The 24,764-nt window shown below is 39.7% G+C and overlaps 2 protein-coding genes and 1 long non-coding RNA gene across 27 annotated transcripts in view; 1 reads left to right on the forward strand and 2 right to left on the reverse strand.

Annotated features, from left to right (window-relative positions):
• Nucleotides 1-16,427, reverse strand: part of SYNJ1 (synaptojanin 1) — a 101,112-nt gene extending 84,685 nt beyond the window's left edge. For 16 of the 24 annotated variants that reach the window (XM_031664871.1, XM_009202332.2, XM_009202348.2 and 13 more), the window contains exons 1-2: nt 16,318-16,427; nt 15,146-15,291 (exon numbers count right to left, since the gene is read on the reverse strand). In XM_031664871.1, the coding sequence (XP_031520731.1) occupies nt 15,146-15,291; nt 16,318-16,412 (241 nt within the window). In that variant the 5' untranslated portion in view covers nt 16,413-16,427. The other 8 variants (XM_009202352.3, XM_031664875.1, XM_009202344.3 and 5 more) reach the window with 4 other exon arrangements.
• A 1,728-nt stretch (nt 16,428-18,155) lies between these two features.
• LOC108584900 lies at nt 18,156-23,002 on the forward strand. The gene is made up of 2 exons (XR_001900492.3): nt 18,156-18,752; nt 20,795-23,002. It is a non-coding gene; the product is annotated as an uncharacterized LOC108584900 (long non-coding RNA).
• Nucleotides 22,154-24,764, reverse strand: part of PAXBP1 (PAX3 and PAX7 binding protein 1) — a 38,708-nt gene continuing 36,097 nt past the window's right edge. The window contains exon 18 of one of the 2 annotated variants that reach the window (XM_021935108.2): nt 22,154-23,319. In XM_021935108.2, coding sequence (XP_021790800.1) covers nt 23,202-23,319 — 118 coding nt within the window. In that variant the 3' untranslated portion in view covers nt 22,154-23,201. 2 annotated transcript variants of the gene reach the window in all.

Genomic DNA, 24,764 nt, shown 5'->3' on the forward strand with positions numbered 1-24,764 from the left:
CCTGTTGAAACGGAAACTATCCTTGGAAAATAGTAAGTTGGCTTTTCCTCATTATCACAGAAGAAGTTAGGAAATATTTAAAACTATATAAAGCCGTGAGGTAGTAATATCCTACAACTTAATTCAGATAACTCAACTCCTTCCTTATTTTAGTCTGTGCATGTTTTCAAACTTCTTTTACCCGAACAAATTCATGCATGACTGAAGGGAGGCCCAACCTACAACTATTCCTCTTTTAAGCTACTGGAAGGTAACAAAAATAGAAACTGTAGAGGTGGTCTATTTATAGACTACAGAAAACAGAATATAAATGTATCAATTGTTCTCTATCAAAATTTAACATACTAATTGTGCTCTATAATATTATTTGACATCCTCCACCTTTTTTTTTCTGGAGTGACTTAATTTTTTTTTTTTTTTTTTTTTTTTTTTTTTTTGAGATGGAGTCTCAGCCTGTTGCCAGGCTGAGTGCGGTGTGGTGGCGATCTTGGCTCACTGGGCGCACTTCTACCTCCTGGGTTCAAGCCATTCTCTGCCTGCCTCTGAGTAGCTGGGACTACAGGCACGCGCCAGCAGGCCCAGCTAATCTTTGTATTTTTAGTAGAGATGGGGTTCCACCATGTTGGCCAGGATGGTCTCGATCTCTTGACCTTGTAATCTGCCCGCCTCGGCCTCCCAAAGTGCTGGGATTACAGGTGTGAGCCACCGTGCCCAGCAGTGACTTACTTCTATAATACTACGTCATGTGACATAACTGGCATTATTCAGCATTGTTGTATTACCACCTCATTTCTCAAATTAGAATTTAAGGCAAATAATAAAGTATTAGGATTAAACTATAAAAATTCAGATGAAGACATAATCATATGCCTATTTCTTGATTTTCATGAGTTGTGGCTCTAAAAGAGAGGCTTGTTAAACATAAAATAGTTGTCACATGATAATCACACCTGCATTGGTAACTCCACATCTGAACGGGAAAGAAACAAAATTAACTTCTTATCCAAGAGCAATAGGTAACTTAAATGCCACTTTCATTTAACTTTAACAGTATTTGGAGGATGAAATTTAAATGTAAATTTCTCTAACTTCTGATGAATTATAATAATTTAAGCTAAATAATAAAGCCATGCAAATGAAGGGCCTACTATCCAATGTCAACATTCTGCTGTGGCTCAAACCTTCCAGTCTGAGAATACACTGTTCTTCCCCAGCTGATACAGAAGACCAAGCTAAAGAAGGTCAATAACAACGTAAAAATAAGACTGCATGTTAGAATGATCTCTCTAGAACCACAATTTGCCTGTGGTTGCATGCACTGCAGTTTGTGGTGAGCTTATTTGCATGCAGACAGCACTTTGGTATAGAACCGGAGAACCTCCTGTGTGAGGATCCTAGAGATCATGCAATCCAAGCTTCTCATTTTCAGAAGAAAAAGAGTAGGGGTTAGATCATTCATCCAAGATCACATAACTAGCTGGCAGTTAAGCTTCTTTCCATTCATATATAAAGAGAAAAATTATTTTAAAAGGAAAGGTTCCTCTTACAGAAGTAATTAAAATTCCAGCTGAAAGACATTAAACTATCTAAATTAATGTCCTATTTAAACTGCACATTCTAATCTTGGTGACATTTAAGGGAAAAAAAAAACAAAAAACTTTCATTCATTTACGCTAGAAGTATTTACCGAATGCCTACCATGCACCAGGCCCCTGGTAAGGTTCTAGGAATAAAAACAGTCAGTTCCGTGACACCTTCTTAGAAATTAGATTAGGAAGACAGGTATTATATAACCATAAAAATGCAAAATTATAAATTATAGTCAGTACTATAATGGAGTTCCAACAGATTACAATGGGAGAACCTAATTTAAAATTGTTTGTTTGAGGAGGACAATTATTAGAATAAACCTCACTGAGGAAGTGACCTTTATAGAGACAGGAAGGCTAGCCAAATAAAGTGGAGATAAAAACGTTTCAGGTGACATATATACTGTGATCCAGCAGTTCCATTCCTAAGAATACATCCAACAGAAATGTGTACATATATGTACCAAAAAACATGTACAAGGATGTTCATACTTGTGTCATTTATAATAGCAAAATTGGAAATAAAGCAAATGTCAACAGCTAAATATTTTGATATTCATAAAATGGACTACACTGCAACAAAAATGAGTAAACTACTGCCACTTGCTACAATATGGATGATTTCCCAGGTATCAACATGGATGATTTCACTAAGTGAAAGAAGCTAGATACCAAAGAATACACAGAGAATGATTTCATTTATGTTAAGTTGAAAAACACTTAAAACTATTCTATGATATAAGAGGTCTGAATAGTGATTATCTTTGCAGATCATAATAAAGATAATTGGGAAGGAGCATGAGGGGATTATTCTTTGGAGAGCTCTCTGGTATGCCAGTAATAATGTTCTATTTCTCAACCCAGTTGTGGTAATAAGGGTATGTTTATCCTATAATAATATATCAAGCTGTATGTTTAAGATTTACATACTTTTCTACATGTATTATAATTTAAAAAGCTTATTATTAAAAAAAAAAATACATTTGAGCAGAAGGGACAGCATATGTAATGACCCTGAAGCCAGAAAGAATTTGGCACATTCAGAAGTCAAAGAAGGCCAATGAGGTTGGAATATAGAAACCAAGAGGTAAAGTGGTAACAGGTTGAAGAGGGAAGCAGAAACCCGATTTTATTATAGGTCATCTTAGAGTTTAGATTTTAACTTCAGTGGCCAATCACTGAAGAGTATTAGGCAGGGGAATAATAAGATCTAAATTGTGTTTTTTAAAAGACTGTGGGGGGTAGGTAGGGTAAGTAGAAGCAGAGGGACCAGTCAAGGAAGCAATTGTAATGATCCATGAAAGAGACAACAGAGTCTTGATTGAAACAGAGCCAGCTAAATGGAGGGAGTTGCATGGAATCTCAAGGAAATTAAGAGGAGGAATTGACTAGACTTGGTAATAGACAGAATGTGTGAAATGTGAGGGGAAGAGGTGTTGAGGATGATTCTTAAGTTGTTTGAAACAACTTGGTAGATGGAGTGCAATCCATTGAGATAAGGGAGACTGAAGAAGATCAGGTTTGAGGGTATGCAGTGGTTGATAAGACCATCAATACGGTACCTATTCCAACTCTTCCTCATTTGGTAGCCACCAGTTTGTGATACTATGGAAATCACAGAAATTTCTACCTTCTTCTGCCAACGATCTACCTGATCCAAACAGCACATGATATCTCAATAGTTATTTTTGGTTCAGGAATACACAAACATTCAATCCAGTGCAAGGGGAAGTGCATTTTCATTTTGTGGGTTCTAACCCATTATCTGAGTTTCAAAAAGCTGGATCTCAATTGTGTCATCCAGCATAATTATTCAACCCAGCTCTGTATCAATCCCACGTCACTTTGCCACAACTAAAAATCTGAAAACTATACTTTCTACTCCATTCTCTAAGAGAATTGATAAAACTAGGAAACAAGATAGGCCAAAGATATATTCCCAACGCTAACCAAGGACAGACAACTAATGAGCACTAAGGTACAAACAGCTAGAAATTTACTTAATTATAAGATTCCAGAATTTAAAAATAAAAACAAAGAGGCTGGGCATGGTGGCTCACGCCTGTAACTCCAGCACTTTGGGGAGCTGAGGCAGGTGGATCACTTGAGGTCAGGAGTTCGAGACCAGCCTGGCCAATATGGTGAAACCTTGTCTCTACTAAAGAGATACAAAAATCAGCTGGCCATGGTGATGCACACTGGTAATCTCAGCTACTCAGGAGGCTGAGGCAGGAGAATCACTTGAACCCAGGAGGTTGAGGTTACAGTGAGCCAAGATCATGCCACTGCACTCCAGCCTGGGCAACAAAGTGAGACACTGTCTCAAAAAAAAAAAAAAAAAAAAAAAATTTAAAAAAGAAGATTCATTCTACTTATAGTTCACACATGGTCCACAGGATATTAAATGACTTTGTTTATCTATATTTCAGCAACAGATTCAACAGACTACAGCAATCCTATGGTCCACCAGTGAACAGAATGAAACATAACTCAAAAAATATTTATTGCTAAGAGCTAGTTATGTAAGTAGACACACTTTTATATATATAAAGTTAAAAAAGACTATAATGAAATAGAAACACAAAATTTTAATAAGTACATTTAACATATATATATTTAATGTTTTGAGACAATAAAGTTTTTTTAAAACTTTTTTTCTTTTCACTGACTCAGTTGGCCCAGAATTATCCAGGAATTTCAAGGGTCTAAAATTTTTTCATTCTGAACTGAGGAAGTAATGAGTATCCAACCAAGAAGAATTTATACATCTCTCCAAGTACCAAATTTATGTTCTCCAAGTGCCAAATTATTCAGTAATTTGGTTCAGTAGCTATGAAATGCAACCCAATGTGAATGCATGTGCTCACATACATAACACCACAGATCAGCAATGGCTTATACTTATAAACTCTATTTAAGTTGGAAAAAGATAAAATACAAATTCTTATTAACAACCATTAAAACACTCAAGCAAATTTTAATTGTCACCAGTAAAAATATGATACACAATTTTTAAAACTATACTTCCTTTTGATACTCTAATTACAAGGCTAACCAATTGCACTAGCCCATTCCATTCTTCATTGCTTCTTTCACTTTGTATGCTTCTTTCAAAATTTCACTGAATCAGACTTTATAATCTCAAAAGTTTTGAAAATGTAATATTGGATGCTAAGAAAGGTAATACTACAATATTAAACTACTAATCATTATAATTAGCTCATATTTTTTCAACCTTCGAATGTCTGAAAAGTCTTTATATCTTCATTTGTGGTTGGGTACAAAACTCTAGGTGGATGGTTTGGTTTGGTTTCTTCCTTCCAGTACTTTAAAGATGTTCCCAATGTCCTCTGGCTTGGATTGCTTGTAAAGAAAAGTCTACTATCATTCTTATCTTCACTCTTCTTCTGTACATGTGTGTCTTTTCTTCCTTGGGCTAATTTTAAGATCTTCTCTGTATCACTGGTAAACAGTAATGCTTTGTGTTCATTTAGCTTCTTGGATATGTGGATTCATAGCTTTCATCAAATTTGCTAAATTGCCAGCTATTATTTCTTCAAGTATTTTTCTTCCCTACCACCTTCTTTCTGGGATCCACATATTCATGTACATTGGGTCACTGGAAGTCATCCTGCAGTTCACCGATGCTCTGTGTATTTATGTATTTCAGCCTTTTTTCTCTCCATATTTTATTTTGGACAGTTTCTATTACTATGTCTTCAAGTTTGCCAATCATTTCTTCTGCAATGTCTAATACAGTAATCCCTATCACATGTAGAAGTCTAATTTGGGTCTTTAACTTTTTTTTTTTTTTTTTTTTAGAGATGGAGTCTTGCTCTGTTGCCCAGACTGGAATGCAATGGCATGCTCTTGGCTCACTGCAACCGCCACCTCCTGGGTTCAAGTAATTCTCCTGCCTCAGCCTCTCGAGTAGCTGGGATTACAGGCGCCTGCCCCCACGCCCAGCTAATTTTGTATTTTTAGTAGAGATAGGGTTTGACCACCTTGGCCAGGCTGGTCTTGAACTCCTGACCTCAGGTGATCCACCCACCTCGGCCTCCCAAAGTGCTGGGATTAACAGTGTAAGTCACCACACCTGGCCTCTTTCACATTTTTCATATCTCTTCTTAACAGGCTCATATTTTCCTCTACTTGTTGAGTATATGCAGTATATTTCTAATAGCTGTTTTAATGTCCTTATCTATTACAGCATCTGTTTCTACATTTGACTTCGCTCCTTATGAGGTGTATTTTCCTATATTCCTATAAATATTCTTAAACTTCATTCTGGGATACAGTTATTTGGAAATTAAGTTACTTGGAAACAGTGTTATTCCTTTGGGTCTTGCTTTGAAGCTTTGTTAGGGAGGGCTGGAGTGGAATTTAGTCTGGGACTACTTTGCCCCTTTACTGAAGCAGTATACCCTTTTCAGTTCTCAACCCAATTCTCCATGCAAGACTTCTCCACTCTGGTTGTTAAACATGAACTATTCCTAGCCCTGTGTGAGCTCCAGAAATTTTTCTGCCTAATCCTTTTTGGTGATTCTTTCCCTGCCTCAAATGGTTTCCTTACACACTGGCACCGATCAGCAATCAGCTGAAGTCTCAAGCGGAGTCCTCCACAGATCTCTGGAGCTCTTTGTGCAACTGTCTCGTCTCTAGCACACAGCCCTGAGATTCTGGCTGCCTTGGTCTCCCCATATTCCCTACTCAGGAATCCTGTCAAGCTTTGTTTGAGTGACTCTTCTGCTGCTGTGGCCTGGAAGCTCTCCAGGCAGTAAGCTGGAGCATTCATAAAGCCCACCTCACTTGGTTCCCTTCTCTCGGGGGTCAGCATCTTATGCTGCCTTTTGTTCAAGGTCTGCAAATCATTCCATGTATTTTGTTCATTTTGTTGTTGTTAATTAAGGTAGGAGGGTAAATCTAGTTCTTGTTACTCCACTGTGGTCAGAAGCTCCTGTTACAGTCCTGAGTTACTTACATTTTATAGGACAAGTTAGAACATCTGATAGACATGAGATGATGCAATAAAAAGTCACAGAGTTTTTACTATTCAGTGAGAGTGGAAGTTCTGCCTTTCCTTTTTATTTTCTCATAGAAAAGTTAAGTGGTGAAGAAATGAAAGTACTTAACTAACTACCGGTTTGGCCCTAGGTTAATCCTACTACCAACCCAGAATTAAAAAGTTCAGTTGATTTTCTTTTTAAAGAGTTGACATTTAAGTTACTTTCTATTAAATATGTACATTCCTCAGACTACAGGGGCACATAAGAAAAGAAAAGAAATATGCACCTTCCAAAAGTATTTATAAAAAGAAAATGAATTTTTGCAACCCTAACATAAAGTGATATCCAACAAGTCTAAATTTCATGATTTCTCTGCTGAAAAAGTCAACTATAAAAAGTCACTTCTTCCCTCAACTTGCAAATTTTTCTTAAAAAGAGACAGGACACTGCAACTTATCTAAAGGGCAATCATGCTGACAGCATTTGGCAATTAAAAAAAAAACAAACTATACACACTGTTTGGCATTACCACCTACTACATTTATCCAAAATTCTAGAACCTGACATTTAACTTGGCCCAGGAAAGAAACTTTGTTTTTAATGACTTTACTGTAAATTAAACCATACTTTCTCCTCTAATATACTAACATATTAATAGTTTGTAGGGAAAAACACAAGTGTACAGTTCCCTCATTAGAAAATGCTACCAATTACACCCTTAACCTTAACGCCTTCCCTTCTTTTCACGCTTCATTCCCCACCCCTGAAAATAATAGCCACACAATATACAGTAATACAATAGCTTCACAACAGCACAAACAATAATTACAGTAAAAAAATTAAATGGTAGGACTATGTCATTAGAGCAGTTATCTTTCCATTCCTCAGTTTCCAAATCTCTGAAACACGGATAAAAGCACAATCTGAACTGAATGAAAAAAATTGTGTCAAATGCCACATCTCCTAAACTCTGTGCTAAGATGCCCCACAGCACTATAGCAAACTCCCAGGAAAGCTGCATATTTTAAACAGAAGGAAACACTGAGATTCTCAACACATGCTGGAAACCAGCCAAACTATTAACCTGAGGTGCTTCAGAGTTGTCATATCAGATTGCAGTGCATTCCTTGGATGATATATATTAGTGAAACTGGGTTTTTGCTGGCTGCTGTGATAAAAGCAAGTGTCACCTGAAAATCAATGTGGAACAGGAAATGAGGATGGCAGTGTTCAATCTGTTCCAAGGTTTGAAAAGCTATTCAGGCTGGGAGCAGTGGCTCATGCCTGTAATCCCAGAACTTTGGGAAGCCATGGTGGGCAGATCACCTGAGGTCAGGAGTTCAAGACCAGCCTGGCCAACATGGTGAAACCCCATCTCTACTAAAAATACAAAAATTAGCCAGGCGTGGTAGCAGGTGCCTGTAATCCCAGCTACTCAAGAGGCTGAGGCAGGACAATTGCTTGAACCCAGAGGCAGAGGGTGCAATGAGCTGAGACCGTGCCATTGCACTCCAGCCTGGGTGACAAGAGTAAAACTCCATCTTAAAAAAAAAAAAAAAAAAAAAGAAAAAAGAAAAAAAAGAAAAGCTATTCAGCGCTCAGTGCTCAACAAGCACACACATCTCATTAGTAAACTGTGGTTATTTATGAAGAAAATAAATTTTCTATTTTTTTCTGCATTTTTTTTTTTGAACAGCTATAAAAGTTGTTGGGACACACATATTTATTGGACCTAACTATTTAATAAACAGAACTATTAAGTATTGTCTGTGGCAGAGGGGTGTTGTGAAAAACTTAACGAGGCCAGGCGCAGTGGCTCTCACCTGTAATCCCAGGACTTTGGAAGGCCGAGGTGGGCGGATCACCTGAGGTCAGGAGTTCAAGACCAGCCTGACCAACATGGAGAAACCCCGTCTCTACTAAAAATTCAAAATTCGCCGGGCGTGGTGCCACATGCCTGTAATCCCAGCTACTTGCGAGGCTGAAGCAGGAGAACTGCTTGAACCCAGGAAGCAGAGGTTGCGGTGAGCCGAGATCACACCACTGCACTCCAGCCTGGGCAACAAGAGCGAAACTCTCTTGAAAAAAAAAAAAAAAACTTAATGAGATAATAAGGTCACCATAAAACAACGAAGTTTAAAAACCTCTGGCTTAATGTTGTGACTGGCAGAATAAGCTTCCAGTAAGTGGTAGCCATTATCATTTCACTATGATTAGTCCTTTAACTATGCAGTTTTATAGAAAAGAGAGGATTATTTCGAATTCTGTAATAAAGATCTCAGAATATTATCCTATAGTATTATGACTTATATTTAGTATTATATATAGTATTATGACTTACATTGTAAGAAAAAATTAGGTAGACAAAGAATCTCATATGGACAACCTGGAGGAAAACCAGGTCCAGTGATATGGTTTTTAAAGAGTCCTAATCTGACTCAAATTATGCTACTTGAAAAGTCTGAAATAATTTTACCACTAGACAGATAAAAGCAATTCATCCTTACTCCCATGTTAGCATGTAATATGGAAAAGAGCAAAAGTTTTAATTTTAAGAGTTAGGAATCCATGGCGTCACCTCACATCCCCATCTTTTACGTGACTTCTGTTTTTACAGTTATCCTCCATTTCCCATATGTTGACCTTTTCTTTACTCTATCTTCTATTTAGGACATAATTATGAAATGAATCATTCACTTTATTGAAGCCTGAGATGGGCTGTAAAACACTGAGACTGTAAATGTAACGCATGTATGTCGGACTGATGGCTTGTCCTTCTCCTGTGACAGTCTTTGTGTATGTGTGTGTAAACTGTAGAAAGACTAAGAATAATGAATTGTACACAAAGCTGAGAGACATCTTTTATCTCTTAATAAACTGTTTCCAGGAAAAAAATATGTACCTATTTATAACTTGCTAACCATCACACAAGCTGCTTAAACTGGTAGATGCAGCAAACTAGTCACAGAGCTCACCTGCTACACTGACCCACTATTCCAAAGACATCAAATTGCAATTTAATCAAACATTTGCTGTACAAATACTTTTCAAAACTGAGTAATGCTAAAAATGGGTACACTACTAAAAAACATATTAACTGTTATCTAAGGGTAAGAACTTTTTAGAAGGTGTTTTAAATAAATAAATGCAACAGAAGAAATAAATAATGAAATTATTTTCTATTTTAAACAGGTAACTTTGAAGGCCAGGCGTGGTGGCTCACATCTATATTCTCAGCACTTTGGGAAGCTGAGGTGGGTGGATCACGAGGTCAGGAGTTCGAGACCAGCCTGGCCAACATGGTGAAACCCCGTCTCTACTAAAAATACAGAAAAATTAGCCAGGTGTGGTGGCGGACGACTGTGGTCCCAGCTACTTGGGAGGCTGAGGCAGGAGAACTGCTTGAACCCAGGAGGTGGAGGCTGCAGTGAGCCGAGATCGCACTACTGCACTCCAGTTTGGGTGACAGAGCAAGACTCCATCTTGGGGGAAAAAAAAAAGTAATTTTGAAACAATAGTACTTATAGAAATAATAAATAACATTTATCACAGACATTTCAAATTGGCATTTCAGAAGAACCTTAATAATGTGGGTAATAGTTATTTCCAATAGAATTTGTCAATAACAAATCTAAATAATGTGTAATATATGTCTTTTATATCAGCAGTTCAGTCAGATAACAATTCTTAAAAATATAGGAAATAGGCCAGGCGCGATGGCTCATGCCTGTAATCCCAGCACTTTGGGAGGCCAAGGTGGGCGGATCACCTGAGGTCGGGAGTTCGAGACCAGTCTGACCAACATGGAGAAATCCTGTCTCAACTAAAAATACAAAATTAGCTGGGTATAGTGGTGCATGCCTGTAATCCCAGCTAAGTACTTGGGAGGCTGAGGCAGGAGAATCACTTGAACCCGGGAGGCGGAGGTCGCGATGAGCCAAGATCATGCCATTGCACTCCAGCCTGGGCAATAAGAATGAAACTCCATCTCAAAGAAAAAAAAATACTCCATCTCAAAGAAAAAATAAATGTTATATATATGTGTGTGTGTGTGTATGTATGTATCTATGTATGTATATGAAATAAGTGTTATAGGGCTGGGCTTGGTGGCTCATGCCTATAATCCTAGCAATTTGGGAGGCCAAGGCAGGTGGATCACTTGAGTTTAGGAGTTCAGATCAGCCTGGCCAACATGGTGAAGCCTCATCTCTACTAAAAATACAAAACTTAGCTGGGCATGGTGGTGTGCACCTGTAGTCCCAGCTACTCAGGAAGCTGAGACACGAGAATCACTTGAACCCAGGAGGCGGAGGTTGTAGCGCACTGAGATCATAACACTGCACTCCAGCCTCAGCGACAGAGCAAGACTCTGCTCAAACAACAACAACAACAACAAAAATATACAGAAAAATACCTCATATTTTCAAACATAATGACTGCATGTTTATCAACTTTGTAATCTAGGTTAGTCCTTCCCTTACTGTCATTCATTTAATAATCACATTTTCTTCAAGTATGAGTAAAACACTACACTAAGCACTAAGACTGCAAATATTACTAAGACACACGGGCCTTTTCCTCAAGAAGCGCGGCATCCAGACACAGAACCTGAGCACATTTCCCCATGATATGAAGGCACTATACTCAAAGTGCTACAAGAGTATTGGCACTTGGTTCAGCCTGAGAGTTTTAAGAAAACTACTTAGTAGCCCCACAAAAGACAACAGCATTAAAATTCTGGAAACATGGTTATTTTGGATGAAATCTGCAAGCCAAAAAAAAAAAGCAATCCCCTAATCTATCACAGAAAGGCCTATATACACTTTGCTCAGAAATGAGCATCACTATCTAATTATATCAGAACATCCAGGGGGCTGGAGCCCAGACACCAGTACTTGTAAAAGCTGCCCAGGTGACTATAACACTGATAATGTCATAACATCATGACCGATTTAAGCTTAGAATCCTATCAACATAAAGACAGTCTTGAGGCTGCATTAGTGAACACTCGGGTCCCTAAGGGGATCCATGGTCTGAGACTATTTTCATTGTATTTTTACTTGCAACCTTTTGGTATGTGCTAATAACATGAAAGATAAAGTTTCATGTTTGGTATCTCATGACACTTCAGCATAAGCCAAGAAAATTAAGTGATTGCTAATCCTCAACACTCTACGCTGATTAAAATGTCCGTTTAAAATTTACTCTTTAAAGTAAAGCCAGGGCAAGTAGAGACTTGAAATTAGGAACTTTGGGTACATAAAGACCAAGTCCTGCTAAGGTCACTTCCACCACCCATTTCCAAGAAAAACACCTACATATGAGCATTTAGACAGCAACAAAACCAGCACATAAGAAGTATGCGTCTTGGCTGGGAGCAGTGGCTCACACCTGTAATCCCAACACTTTGGGAGCCTGAGGCAGGTGGAGACCATGAACCCAGGAGTTTGAGATCAGCAGGGCAACATGGCGAAACCCCGTATCTACAAAAAATTACAAAAAAAAAAAAAAAATTATCTGGGCATAGTGGTGTGCGCCTATAGTCCCAGCTACTCAGGAGGCTGAGGCAGAAGGATCAACTGAGCTCGGGAGTTCCCGGGAGTTCAATTACAGTGAGCCGTGATCATGCCACTGCACTCCAGCCTGGGTGACAGAACAAGATCCTGTGTCAAAAAATAAAAACGAAAACAAAGTATGCACCTTGTGATACAGAGTAAGTTCTAGAGAAATGAAGGGAAGGCAGAGATAAAGGTGAGCTGGAGTGGTTGGGGCAGAGTCTTACGAAGGAAGAAGACCCAAGGAGGACCTCAGTGGGACTGACAGGCTCAGATTAGAGAAGCAGCACTCTAACAGTCTTAGAGGAAGAAGGTGTAAAAAGCAACAGTATAATGAAGCTGAAAAAAGCATGGTGCTTGGGAAGGCACTGAGGAAACACCAGATCTCCTTAAAGGAGATCAACACTGGACAAATAACAGGTTGAGGAGAATAAACTTAATCTTGGTGAAAAACAGGGTTACACTTTGCTTTACTATAAAAAATGATTTTAGGGCCAGGCACAGTGGCTCATGCCTGTAATCCCAGCACTTTGGGAGGCTGAGGCAGGCGAATCACCTAGGGTCAGGAGTTCAAGACCAGCCTGGCCCATGGTGAAACCCAGCCTCTACTAAAAATACAAAAATTAGCTAGGCGTGGTGGCGCATGCCTGTAATTCCAGCTACTTGGGAGGCTGAGGCGGGAGAACCACTTGAACCCAGGAAGCGGAGGTTGCAGTGAGCCGAGATCACGCCACTGTGCTCCAGCCTGGGCAACAGAGTGAGACCCTGTCTCAAAAAACAAACAAACAAAACATGATTTTAGAAGATTCTACAGGTAGATGAATATGCAGAATGCACTGAAATTCAGGGAGCTGGGATTTTTGAAGATGAAGAGAACACATTGATATTTTCCAAGCACAGCTTCTGAATACAATAGGTATTTTTAAAGTGTGAAGATTTTAAAAGTGAACACTGTACAGCACAATACAAACCTTGGTATCACTCCAAAATGAAGGCCAAATTAATTTTAAAAGTCAGATGACTTAAGAAAGTATTACTGTAAAGTTTATAGTAGGAAAGATAATGACATTCCAAGAGATTAGACATCCATTTATGTTAGCTTTATAGAAAGAGGCAATATTCTAACATTTTTTTTTTCTGAATTACTCACATAGTCTAAATCTAATGAAAACAGAATAGTTTAGACAATATTTTAATATTCATTCTCCTTAGAATGCACATTAATGCCAAAATAAATGTTTTAGGGCCTTTTGGCAAAAACAAACCATTATTTGGCATAAAAGATGGCTGCTGGAGGTTTTGGAAATATGATTATTCTTAGGTTTCCTAACATTGGAGTAAAGTATAGCAATAATTCTAAAAACTATAAGTAATACACAGTTTGCAGCTGAAAATGTGACTTGCTGTTATAAGTAATCATAAAGACACATTTAGAATTTATACAAGATTAGTAAGTCAGGTAATGCCACCAAAAAACACAAGCAGCTGAAAAATGCTTCCCATAGGAAAGCAAACATTCACCCCCCCGCCAAATTTTTATTAAGAATTCATCAGTATAAGAATTACACTTGTATAAAAATATATGCAATGGAAATTAATACTGTACCAAGGTACAGTTTGATTTAAATCCAAAAAACAACTTGAAGTAATTAAGCCCATACTGATTGAGTATAGTCAATATTATTTATACTTATTTCTTAGACCTAGAGCCCCTTCTCCTTCATTCAAAAACTTATGTACCAAATATATATTTCTTATACACTGTTCTTTGCTTCTTTTCATTATGTCACTATCTTTTTCCCCATCAGATGCAATTGTACTATTTTAGTCAAGTTAACACTTTAACTGACATTAATACTCTATATGCAAACAGTGTGGTCTTAAGCTCTTCATTTACTGAGGCTGGAGAAAGCTTAGTAGTTTAAGATATTTAAGGGCTTATATTTGTAAGTATGTCTTTCAAACACTATTTTTAATTTATAAGGATATAATCAGTAACTAAACTAATCCTAACACTAGGATTATCTGCCTAATTCATATATATATAATCATATACTTTTTTTTTTCTTTTTAATTTTTGAAACAGGGTCTCACTGTGATGCCCAAGCTGGAGGGCAGCGGCGAGATCAAGGCTCACCGCAGTCTCTACCTTCCAGACTCAATCAATCCGCCCAACTCAGCCTCCTGAGTAGCCGGGACTAAAGGTGCACACGACGAGACCGGACTAATTTTTGTATTTTTTGTACAGAAAGGGTTTCACCACGCTGCCAAGACTGGTCTCAAACTCCCTGCCTCAAGCGATCTGTCCCCCTTGGCCTTCTAAAGTGCTGGGACTACAGGCATGAGCCTCCACACCTGGCATATCTTACATTAAGAAAGAAACATAATATTCAAATTAATTTTAATTTCATCCATCTGCCCCTAAAATAACTCAGACCTTACTAATATATTTTTATTGTGGTACAATAGTCCTTTTCTTTAAATTAGACTATCAAAATACTTTTTAAAATAATATAAAATCAATCATGTATCTCACATGAAAATCTAGAGGTTGTTTACAATTCCCTTAATGAAAACATAACGGCCATAACATAAATACTCCAACAATATTGGATAACATTAGATAATACCTACTACTATAACTGACCTACCAGTAAATATGTCAAGCAAGACATCGTATGGGTTTATGTGATATATGATACAAACTGCAACAATATTTCTTTGGAAAAAAAATTTACTTTTAGAAGCAGCAGCAGAACCCAAGAAAGCAAAATCCTGCACCAAAACTGGCATCGTCCTGCACCCCCCCTCAACAAAAACCTGTTAACAAAAAGTTTACAGGAAAATAAGTTTGATTAGAAGGAAATACAAGCATAATCTGCTAGAGGAAATACAGTGAAAGGGTTGTCGGGCTCTTTTCTAAAAATGGTTGCATCTGAATTATTTCAAATCAAAGCAGAGACCATGATAAATTGGGCTCTAACAGATGACTTACAGAGCACAGCGACGGCCCCAGACTCGAACATGAGACATTCTTCCTTATGCCTAGTTTCCACTATGAGGCTGAAAGGTGGGGGATCCAATTTGTGATAGATCCGGAATCCTTTACTAAACGCCATTCTCCTTTCTTCGGAGGCAGCCCTGTGGAAACCAAGCAAAGCAAAGCAAATGAAGCTGATGTTTCCTTCTGCAGCAAGGACTGCAAAGCATCCAAAAGTCCCTCCCTGCCAGGTTTTGATGGGGGGTTGGGGTGGGGAAAAAACAGACAGCTCAGGGAGAAAATGGCTTGTTCCAAAAGATAAGTCGTCACTTAATTTTACCAAAAAGCAAGAGGAAAAGCTACCAATTCTCATACCAAGGCAAGACAAGGTTTTAGCACTGTAAGTCCATCAACGGTTTGGTTGAGTTTCCCGTTTAATTTATGCTTACTGAAAGGAAAAATTTTGAGCGTATTTCGTTCGGAGTTGTTTATCAGCTTCCTGCTTCAAGATCTGTCACTACGTTGAAAGGGAACCGATTTGGAAACTTCAAGCAGTTCCTTCGAGGGGAAAGGAGCGGAGGTGGGAGGGAAGGGTGACAAGGCTGGTTCAAAGCTCCTTAGGGGGCAGGAGGAGGAAAAGGATTATTCTACGCGACAGGCTCTCCTGGGGGTGGCCACGAAGGGCAAGGGAAACGGCACAGGTTACCACCGCCTCCCCTGCCCCGGGCTACCGTCGGCTCGGGGGACGGCAGGCGGGGCCGAAAAATACGAATGGCCACCCGGGAAGAGTCATGACTCGGGGCACCGACCCGACTGGGGCTCCTCGGGGTCCCGGGAAGTCGACTGCCCAGGAAAACGGCTCCTTCTCAGAGAGACTGATGAGCCGAGAAGCCCAAACCCTCCATTTATGCGCCAGAAGAGACGACCCGGCGCCCAGGCGGATTCGGTTCGTTCCCGCGGGCAGGCTGACAGCCGCTGTCACCAGCCCCCAGCCTGACGCGGCGCCCTGCACAACCCGTGGTCTCCTCACAACCGCGCCCGCTCTCCCGCACCCCGGCTGCTCGCGGTCGCCCCTCACCGCTCCCGCTGAGGCTGCGGAGGCAGAGGCTGGTCTTGGAGGCGTCCGCCCGCCCGGCTGCCGGTGGGTCTGGCCGCGGCCGCTCCCCGCCCCCCGCCGGCTTGCTCACCCCTTCCTCCGGCTCCTCCTCCTCCTTCTCCCGCAGCCGCCGCCACTGCCTCCAGAAGCGTCACTTCCGCTCCAGCAGGCCCATCTCTTCCGCATTGCGCCGCGGCAGCGGGCGGAAGATCCGCCCCTCACGAGGGAAGGGGCGGGGCGTCAGGAGAGAGATCACGCCCACTCTGCGCCTACCGGCCAGGCCGGGCACCAGCGGGCGGCCAGAGCCTCAGTCTCCAGCGACCTTCGCCTCCTGCGGCCACCCCCAGGCCGAGCTGCGATCCCACCGCCGGGGGTGCAAGGAGAGGGAAGATCTGGCCTCCTTGGTCCCTTTGCGTGGGCTCTTCAGAGCGTGAGCGCCGGGGAGGGACTCAGGAGAAAAGCTTGGGGGGCTGCGTATTGCTGCTCCCCAAGCTGGGCGTCAGGACCACCCCCTGCCGCCCCCACGGGCCTGACGGGAGAGGAGGGAGGGCTCGGTATGGTCGGCTCGCCTAGCCAACTAGGTGGCGCCTGAAGAGCTGTCCATGGTGTCGACAGCCCAGCAAATGGCACCGAGTTCCTAGTCTGAGTGTCGGGTTAGGTAGCAGAAGAAAAACTAATGCCTGCTCTGGGACAGTTCTGTTCGGTGCCTTTTCTTGTGTGTTCTGGAGCTCACAGGGTGCTATCGAAGAGTGTTCAGGTGTATACGATGGAGAGTGGGAAGTCACAAACCAGGATCTCAAGGCTGAGTCCAACAAAACATGGCTGTAGGGAGACCACTACAGCTGTGGTTGTCACTGATGGATGAATAGCTTTTGCCAACTGTGGAATTTAGTGACTAAAGGCACCTGACCCTTTTATCGCATCCTCATTTTTCAACAAATCGTGCTTCCTGGCTAATATCAGCGTGTCCCATAGATTTATTTCTGCTTCCATTGAATAGACCTAATAAGTATGAGAATGAAGTCAAAGCCAACAGGGCAGAAAGGAATTGAAAACCTGAAGAACCCAGCACTCAAACTGTCTCCACTTGCCTTTGCTCTTTGTTTACCTCTTCTCCTTCTGGTTTTTAACAGCCAAAGCAGAATTTAAATTTGGTTATGTTGCAAAAATCATTTCCCTCTTCAGGCCCTGTCATGTGACTTGATTTTTTCATCCATTTTAGAGAAGCTGCACCCACCCTGGTTTCAGGACACGGAACTAAATTTATTAGAAAAGAAGCCACTTCAAGTCATGAAGGAGAAATACAAAGATTCTTGGATTTCGTTGTAAGACCTAGAGGGGGTTTCTATCTCAGTACTGTCTCAGAAAAAAAACTGTCGATATCAAATGCGTTGCTTGAGAGGTACCTTTTATGACAACTGAAATCACTCAGTTTCAAGAGGAGTTGGGAACTGGAACCAAACTAACTTACTCCAAAGCCCAAAATCTTTTCCACCATGCCTGTGTGTCTGTAAGGCTACACTAGAAATGCATCCTCTCTTACAGTGTGAAGCATGGGTACTAAGCTCTTTTAGGAACAGGTGTTCTGCATATTCCTGGTTCCTTTTTATTTGGAACTAAGGAGATTTAGGTCAAAATTTCTGGGTTGTGGGTTGGAATTCCTGCTTCTTTCTTCAAATTAAACTGGGGGGTAGCAAGACTCTTATTCCTAGATTGTTAGACAGCCACAGCTTTTCCACATCTCATTTTAGTCATGAAAAGACATGCCCAGAGTTTGAAAAACATAAAGGCAATTTGACTAGTGGCTTGACTGGTTCTATCTTCTTTTTCTCGTCCCTCTTTCCTATTTATACTTCTACTTTTGTTACAGCATTTGACAATAGCTGGAAAAATTTTCACTGACCTTGAAATGTCTTTGGGGTAGGGTGACTTAAAATATAGGTTAAGTGGCATACACAGATTTCTTAGTGAGATCCTAAGGGCCTACAGAGACAGGCTGACACCAACTCAACCCTTGAAACTGAGCAATGAAGAGCCTGTGGGAGGCTAAAAAATGCTGCTTCAAAAAGATGTCCTTGTCTGTGAATGTTAATTTAGGTTAATTTGCAGATTTGATTAAGGGTCTTGAGATTATTTTGGATTATCCAGGTGGGCTCTAGGGCCCTAGATGCAATCACAAGTGTCCTTATAACAGGGAGGCAGAGGAAAATTAAACATGCACACACGAGAAAGAGAGAGAGAGAGAGAAAGAGAAAGAAAGTAAGTAATGTGAAGACAGCAGCAGAGATTGGAGCTTGGCAATAGCCAAGCTATGTCAGCAGCCGTCAGAAGTTGGAAGAGGCAAGGAAGGATTTGAGCCTAGAGCCTTCGGAAGGAGCATGGCCCTGTTGATTCTGGCCTCCAGAACTGTGAGAAAATACATTTTTGTTGTTTTAAACCACCCAGTTTGTGGTAATTTGTAACACCAGCTACAAGAAATCAACACAAGGCTGATGTGACTTTCCATCAGGAGAGAGACAGCCCCAGGTAGGTGTTTCAGATATCACATCCAACAGAACAAAGTAAAGACAAACACCCTAAATTTTCAATGTTGATTTGTGAGCAAGTTATTTCTCCTATGGGTAACTCTCGTTGAAATATGCAATTCATTATGTGGAAACATGGAATTGTTATTTCCATAGGTTAAAAAAAAAAAACCTCACATAGTGGCAACATATGGCCCAACCTAATAGTATGTCCCAGGCAGACTATACAAGAATTTACGTATTTACAGATGATTAATGATAATCCCAAATAATCACATTAAAAAACTATATCAAGTGCATGGCTATAAATTTTGACAGGTGATTACTATGTGAATTAGTAGTAGTACCTGCTTTTCTCTTTTGTCTGGCTTTTTTTTTTTGTCAAAAATGCTAGACAACATGGAAAATCAGGGAAATCGTCACAATCTGATTCAATAACCTTTAACAGCTTCTTCTCAGGTTACATAGGCTAACTTTTATATCAGGATCAGGATCTGCAGAGCAATTAGTATAGTGCTCTGCAGATCCTGGTCCTAATATAGTATAGTATAGCAGGATCTGCAGACCCTAGTTGTACCTGGCCATGCTCCCCACCAATGACTGAGAAAGAAATGGCTCATTCTTCAAGAGAAAACAGTGGTCTTGAAAGACAACACAACAGTAGGTTACAAAGAGCATTAGCTTTTTCTTTAAAGAAATTCAATGTAACCAGTGAAGGATGAGATTTTAAATTAGAAAAATGGAAATCCTATGAATAAAAAACTAGTAAGCTCGAGAGCAGAATCACTGTGGGGGAAAAAAAAAAAACTGAAAAATAACTTGCAGGTACCATAGACAGGAAATTGCCACTAGAGCAAACAGGAAACTTGTGATAGATAAAAATGAAGTGTTTTCATTTGGAACAAGAGACCAACTGAAGAGAGATCAAGTGAAGGGGGTTTATTTTAATGACACACAAGGATTCTTGTGGAAATCAAAGTGCCGGAGCCAAAAACAGGGCTCAACCTTCAAGGTTAGAGTTGTGTTCCAGTTGTTCAAGTTGACTCTGGGTCCCAAAGCAACAGCAATTTCACTAAGGTTACGCGTAAAAGGTAAGCTTTCATGATCAAAATGTTTTTGCAAAGTAGCTTAGAATGGTTTCTGCAGTGTTTTGTCAAAACTTTTCTCATATATTTTCCTAAAGATATTTAACAAGATCCTAAGAAGTCATCTGCTAGGGATTCTCATTGTACTGAATGATTGTATCCTTTAAGCCTCTGGAGTTAGGACTCACAGGAACCCAGTACAAATTACCGGGGGCTAGAGTCCAGAAGCAGGCCAGGGGCCCGTCTACATTGCACTTCGATACCAATCCCATATAACAATATTCAGCCTGTGTTTGGGCAGTATGAAGCAGCCCTTAGCAGCTGTGAACCCCATATCCATGGACAGTTTCAGTTCTGGAGGGCAGTCTTCAAAACATTTATGAAAGTACAAGACCTCCCAAACATTCGGATATATTTAATTTTTCTTCCTACATGTAGTGCCAGTGTTTTTCTCATTTTCATTTACTTGAAACAACAAATCAAATGTTTTGTCATAATCAGTGAATGGCAAGACTCCCTTTATTACACAGGTATTGCCATGTTAAGAGATGAGAAGAGCTCTTGTAACCATAAACAACCACTACAATGTAGCAACTTACAGCTTCCTATTTTATATTGCAGCTCTGTAACATTTGACCATTTTTGTAAGGGTTTCATGATTTCAAGGACAATTATTAGCACTTTCCATTTTTGGCCAATTCTGGATGCTGGTAATGTTACCACTGCAGGCAACGATGGCTCTACTCAACTGAAGACCTCTTGTAGGCAATGTGGACCATATCTGCTTTCCTACCTGAGAGATTAGCAAATTGGGTTTAGTGATCATGAAATTCTCTCAGATCTCATATTAGCAAGGAGACCCTGGTTGTACTTGTCAGGGCTGCCAGTTGGCCCTGCTGAAACTTTAGAACTGCACCAATGTCTAAGACTTTCATCCCTCCCTCCTTCCTTCACACAGGTGAAACCTGCCTGCCTGACAGCTTTCCCAGCCTCCTCCAGGCTCCCCTGTTTTCTCTTATACACATTCCCCCCCAGTAAACTTCTTGTACATTTAATGCCATCTCAGTGTCTGCTCCCAAGAGGACCCCAACTGACTCACTGGGGCATTTAACCTCCAATTCCTTTCCTCCCTTGGCTGAGATCTGTTCCAAGAAGTATCTCCAGGACACTCCAGCCTGTTGCACAGGCCAAAGAAAAGCCCTCAGGCACAGGAGCAAGTACTTGCAAGAGGACACCAGTGGCAAGAACAGGGACATGGTGAGACATCAACATCATTGGCTACAGTAGTACTAGTCACTCTTGACTATGTTGTTTCAATAGTTTTCCTTCTCAAAAACATTTGTCACCTATTTTGGAGTTAATTCAGAGGACTGCTCCAAAAGAAAAAACTAAAAAGCAAAACCAGCTTTATTAAAATGGTTCTGGATTTATCTTTTGAGAATTCCTTTCATAAGAAATAATGTCCTTAAGCTATATCAGGAATAAAAATGTTCTGCTTGAGATAGAAAAACTATTGGTTTTATGTACCCTACATCAAATTCCTAGTGTGATGTTCAAACCCATTCCTGAAACCTATAGCCTGATAGATTTCATAGGAAAAAAGCCTGAGTTTAAGAGTTCTTAAAAGCAGAGTAATTAGTCTAATGGGTTTGGAAATAATATGCAGTTTAAGGCCTAAATGATCTGCATGTGATACATATACATGTTTATATGTTTTATTCTACTTAAAATGAGGAATAGGTGTTCTGACTTTAATTCTACTTAGTAGGCCAGTAAGGTGTAACAGAAAATTCATCCAGAATGAATACTGTTTTAGTTTGGCTGTTTCCCAACCCAGTCGCACCTTGAATTGTAATAATCCCCACATGTCAAGGGCAGGACCAGGTGGAGATAGCTGAATCATGGCAGGTGGTTTCTGCCATGCTGTTCTCCTGCTAGTGAGTTCTCATGAAATCTCATAGTTTTATAAGGGGCTTCCCCCTTCCCTCGACACTCATTCTTTCTGTTGCCACCCTGTGAAGATGTGCCTTTCGTCATGATTGTAAGTTTCCTGAGGCCTTCCCACCCATGCAGAACTGTGAGTCAATTAAACCGCTTCATAAATTACCTAGTCTTGGGTATGTCCCTATAGCAGCCTGAGAATGAACTAATACAAAGATGTAGGGATAAGATAAAATTAACAGAGGAAATAGAGTGCATGACACTGTTCTGCATATTATGTTCTGATCAAGGGTACACATGGGCCTGCTCATAGTCCCACTTTATTAGTCATTTGAAATGCTGCAAACTTAGTCATCATCAGGAAAATACAAAAAAGGATATATTTAAAAATTAATTTAATGCTTGGCTAAAGCTTAATTACATATATAATTATCAAACGATAGTCCTTAATTTCCAAAAAATTCCTCTTTTGAAAATCACAGAATCAGAAAGCATAAACTTTAAAACAAGTTCTTTGAATATTTACAATGTGATATAAACATTATAGAAGACCATGGATATTAAATTGCCTGGGTGTGGCTAATCAGCAAGGCGTATTCTTTATTGCATATTTAACTCACATATGTGGGATTTTAAATATGACAGACTACTAAAATTCAAATGCATGTATGTGCAAGCTGGGCAGGGAGTAAAATCATGAATGAGACAGGACGGTCAGCCCAAAACCATGCAATTAGGTTGTGGGTTTATTATTCTCAAAAGTGAAATTTCTATGTTCCATTTGAAAGTATGTTGCATATATCATTTAGCATTCACATTAAACCCACATTTGACTCTAACGCTGATTCAAGGAAAAAAGTTCAACATTCACTCAACGACTAAGTCCACAACTCAACTCTCAATGTTAAGGCAGCACAGCTACAGTGATAGCAACGCTAACCAAAAGGTAATGAACATTTAGTCACTTGCCAGCCCTTTTGTTACAACAGTGTAGTAATTTCCCTAAGACAATTTGCTACCGGATAATTTTCTGCTGTTAAAAGGCTTCCTCTGTAGAAAAACACCACAAATTTCCAGTGTGAAAGTAAATCCATGGTGGTATAAATATATATATGCATAATTACACAATTTACACTGCACACATCGTTTACAGGGGACAATTAACTGAGAGAGTTAATTTAAATGACCATACAAAATACTTCTGTAAACAAAGTATGACAGGCAGTAAACATTCATAGACTCCTAGAAATAATCTGAATTCCTTTCATTCTGAAGAAATATCATTTAAGGACACAGTATTGAATATAATGTTTTTTGTATTAAAACAAGAATCGCTATTTTACAGTTTAAGAAACTTTACATATATACAAAATTTACACATTGGGAATGGTAATCAAGCAAATAGGTTTTTCAGTCTCACAGATCTATTTTCCTTCAATCAAAGACTTAAATTCTTTCACATTGTGGTCACTTGCAACAGACATAGCATGATCCAAAGCTCGAACACTTGCAAGGAGTTTTACTATCTGTTTTATGTTTTCCCTAAAAGAAAAACATATAGCAGCATCTCATTAATTAGTACATCTAAGAGAAAATTTGCTACTGATTTCATGGCTATTTTAGACCTTCTGCAATCAATTTTTCCAAGCACACATTTTCAAAGAAGGGAAATAGATATACAAGCTACAGCACGTAGGAAAAAAAAAAAAAAGCCTGGGCGCGGTGGCTCACGCTTGTAATCCCAGCACTTTGGGAGGCTGAGGCGTGTGGATCACCTGAGCTCAGGAGTTCAAGACCAGCCTGGCCAACATGGTGAAACCCCGTCTCTACTAAAATTTAAAAAAAGAAAAAAAAAAAGTTTACATTTATCCATATAAAACAAAACTTACATATGTTTAAATGACTAGCCCAGAGACAGGGGACCCATTAAAAAAAAAAAAAAAAAAAATTCATTGAGATCAATGAGTTTCATTAATATTGCGAAAGAAAAGAAAGCAATCTGTTTTCAAACTACTTCAGAGGCCTGTCTCCCATTCCTTCTCAAACAAGAGTCCTGGCTCTTTCAGCATATACCTGGAACACAAAGGGTGTTTGTGTCTTTTCATCACTAATCCATCAAGATCCAGCGTAACTTCCACTCCACCAAAATTCACTAAATAAAGTATAATCTGACTTTCCTTATCACCCCAGCTAGAAGGCATTCTGCTTTCTTATTAGGAAGTAATCCTCAAATTTTAGAACACATTAGAATTACCTAGAGAATTGCTGAAATGCAGATCATCCCTGGCCCCACCCCAAGAGTTCTATTCAGTAGGCCCACAGTGGGGCCTGAGAACTTGCAAGTCTATCAAACTCCCAGTATCATGCTGATACTGCTGGTCTAGGGACCACACTTTAAGAGTGACTGTTTTAACAGTTAGCTTAAACCACTCATAAGAAACAAGACATAATATGACATTAGTAATTGTCTCATCTCTTCTATAGAATTGTAGTAAGCACCTATTAGGGAAGAATTAGAATTTGCAAAACTTGGCAACCCACGTGAAACCTGCTTTATATGCATTGCACAAAGCAGGTGCTTACATAGCTGTTAAAGTTCTTTTCTGTAGAAAAGTAAACACTATTTGTTAACTCCCAAACAGAAACACTGTTAAATGTATGTAAATCAAAGTTTAAAATGTGATAAAACTTATCTAGTAGAAAACAACACACTGAGAAAAAATGTTAGTGCCAACAAATAACAAAATGGCACACACTAAGAACAAAATCAAATCAATCAAAACCTGCCAAAGAATTTTACCATTAAAATCTTTTTTGTTGTTTTTTGAGATGGAGTCTTGCTCTTTCGCCAGGCTGGAGTACAGTGGCACAATCTCAGCTCACTACAACCTCTGCCTCCCAGGTTCAAGCAATTCCCCTGCCTCAGGCTCCCAAGTAGGGGGGACTACAGACATGCACCACCACGCCCACCTAATTTTTGTATTTTT

Source organism: Papio anubis, chromosome 4 (assembly GCF_008728515.1).
Source record: "Papio anubis isolate 15944 chromosome 4, Panubis1.0, whole genome shotgun sequence".
Classification (NCBI taxonomy): domain Eukaryota; kingdom Metazoa; phylum Chordata; class Mammalia; order Primates; family Cercopithecidae; genus Papio; species Papio anubis.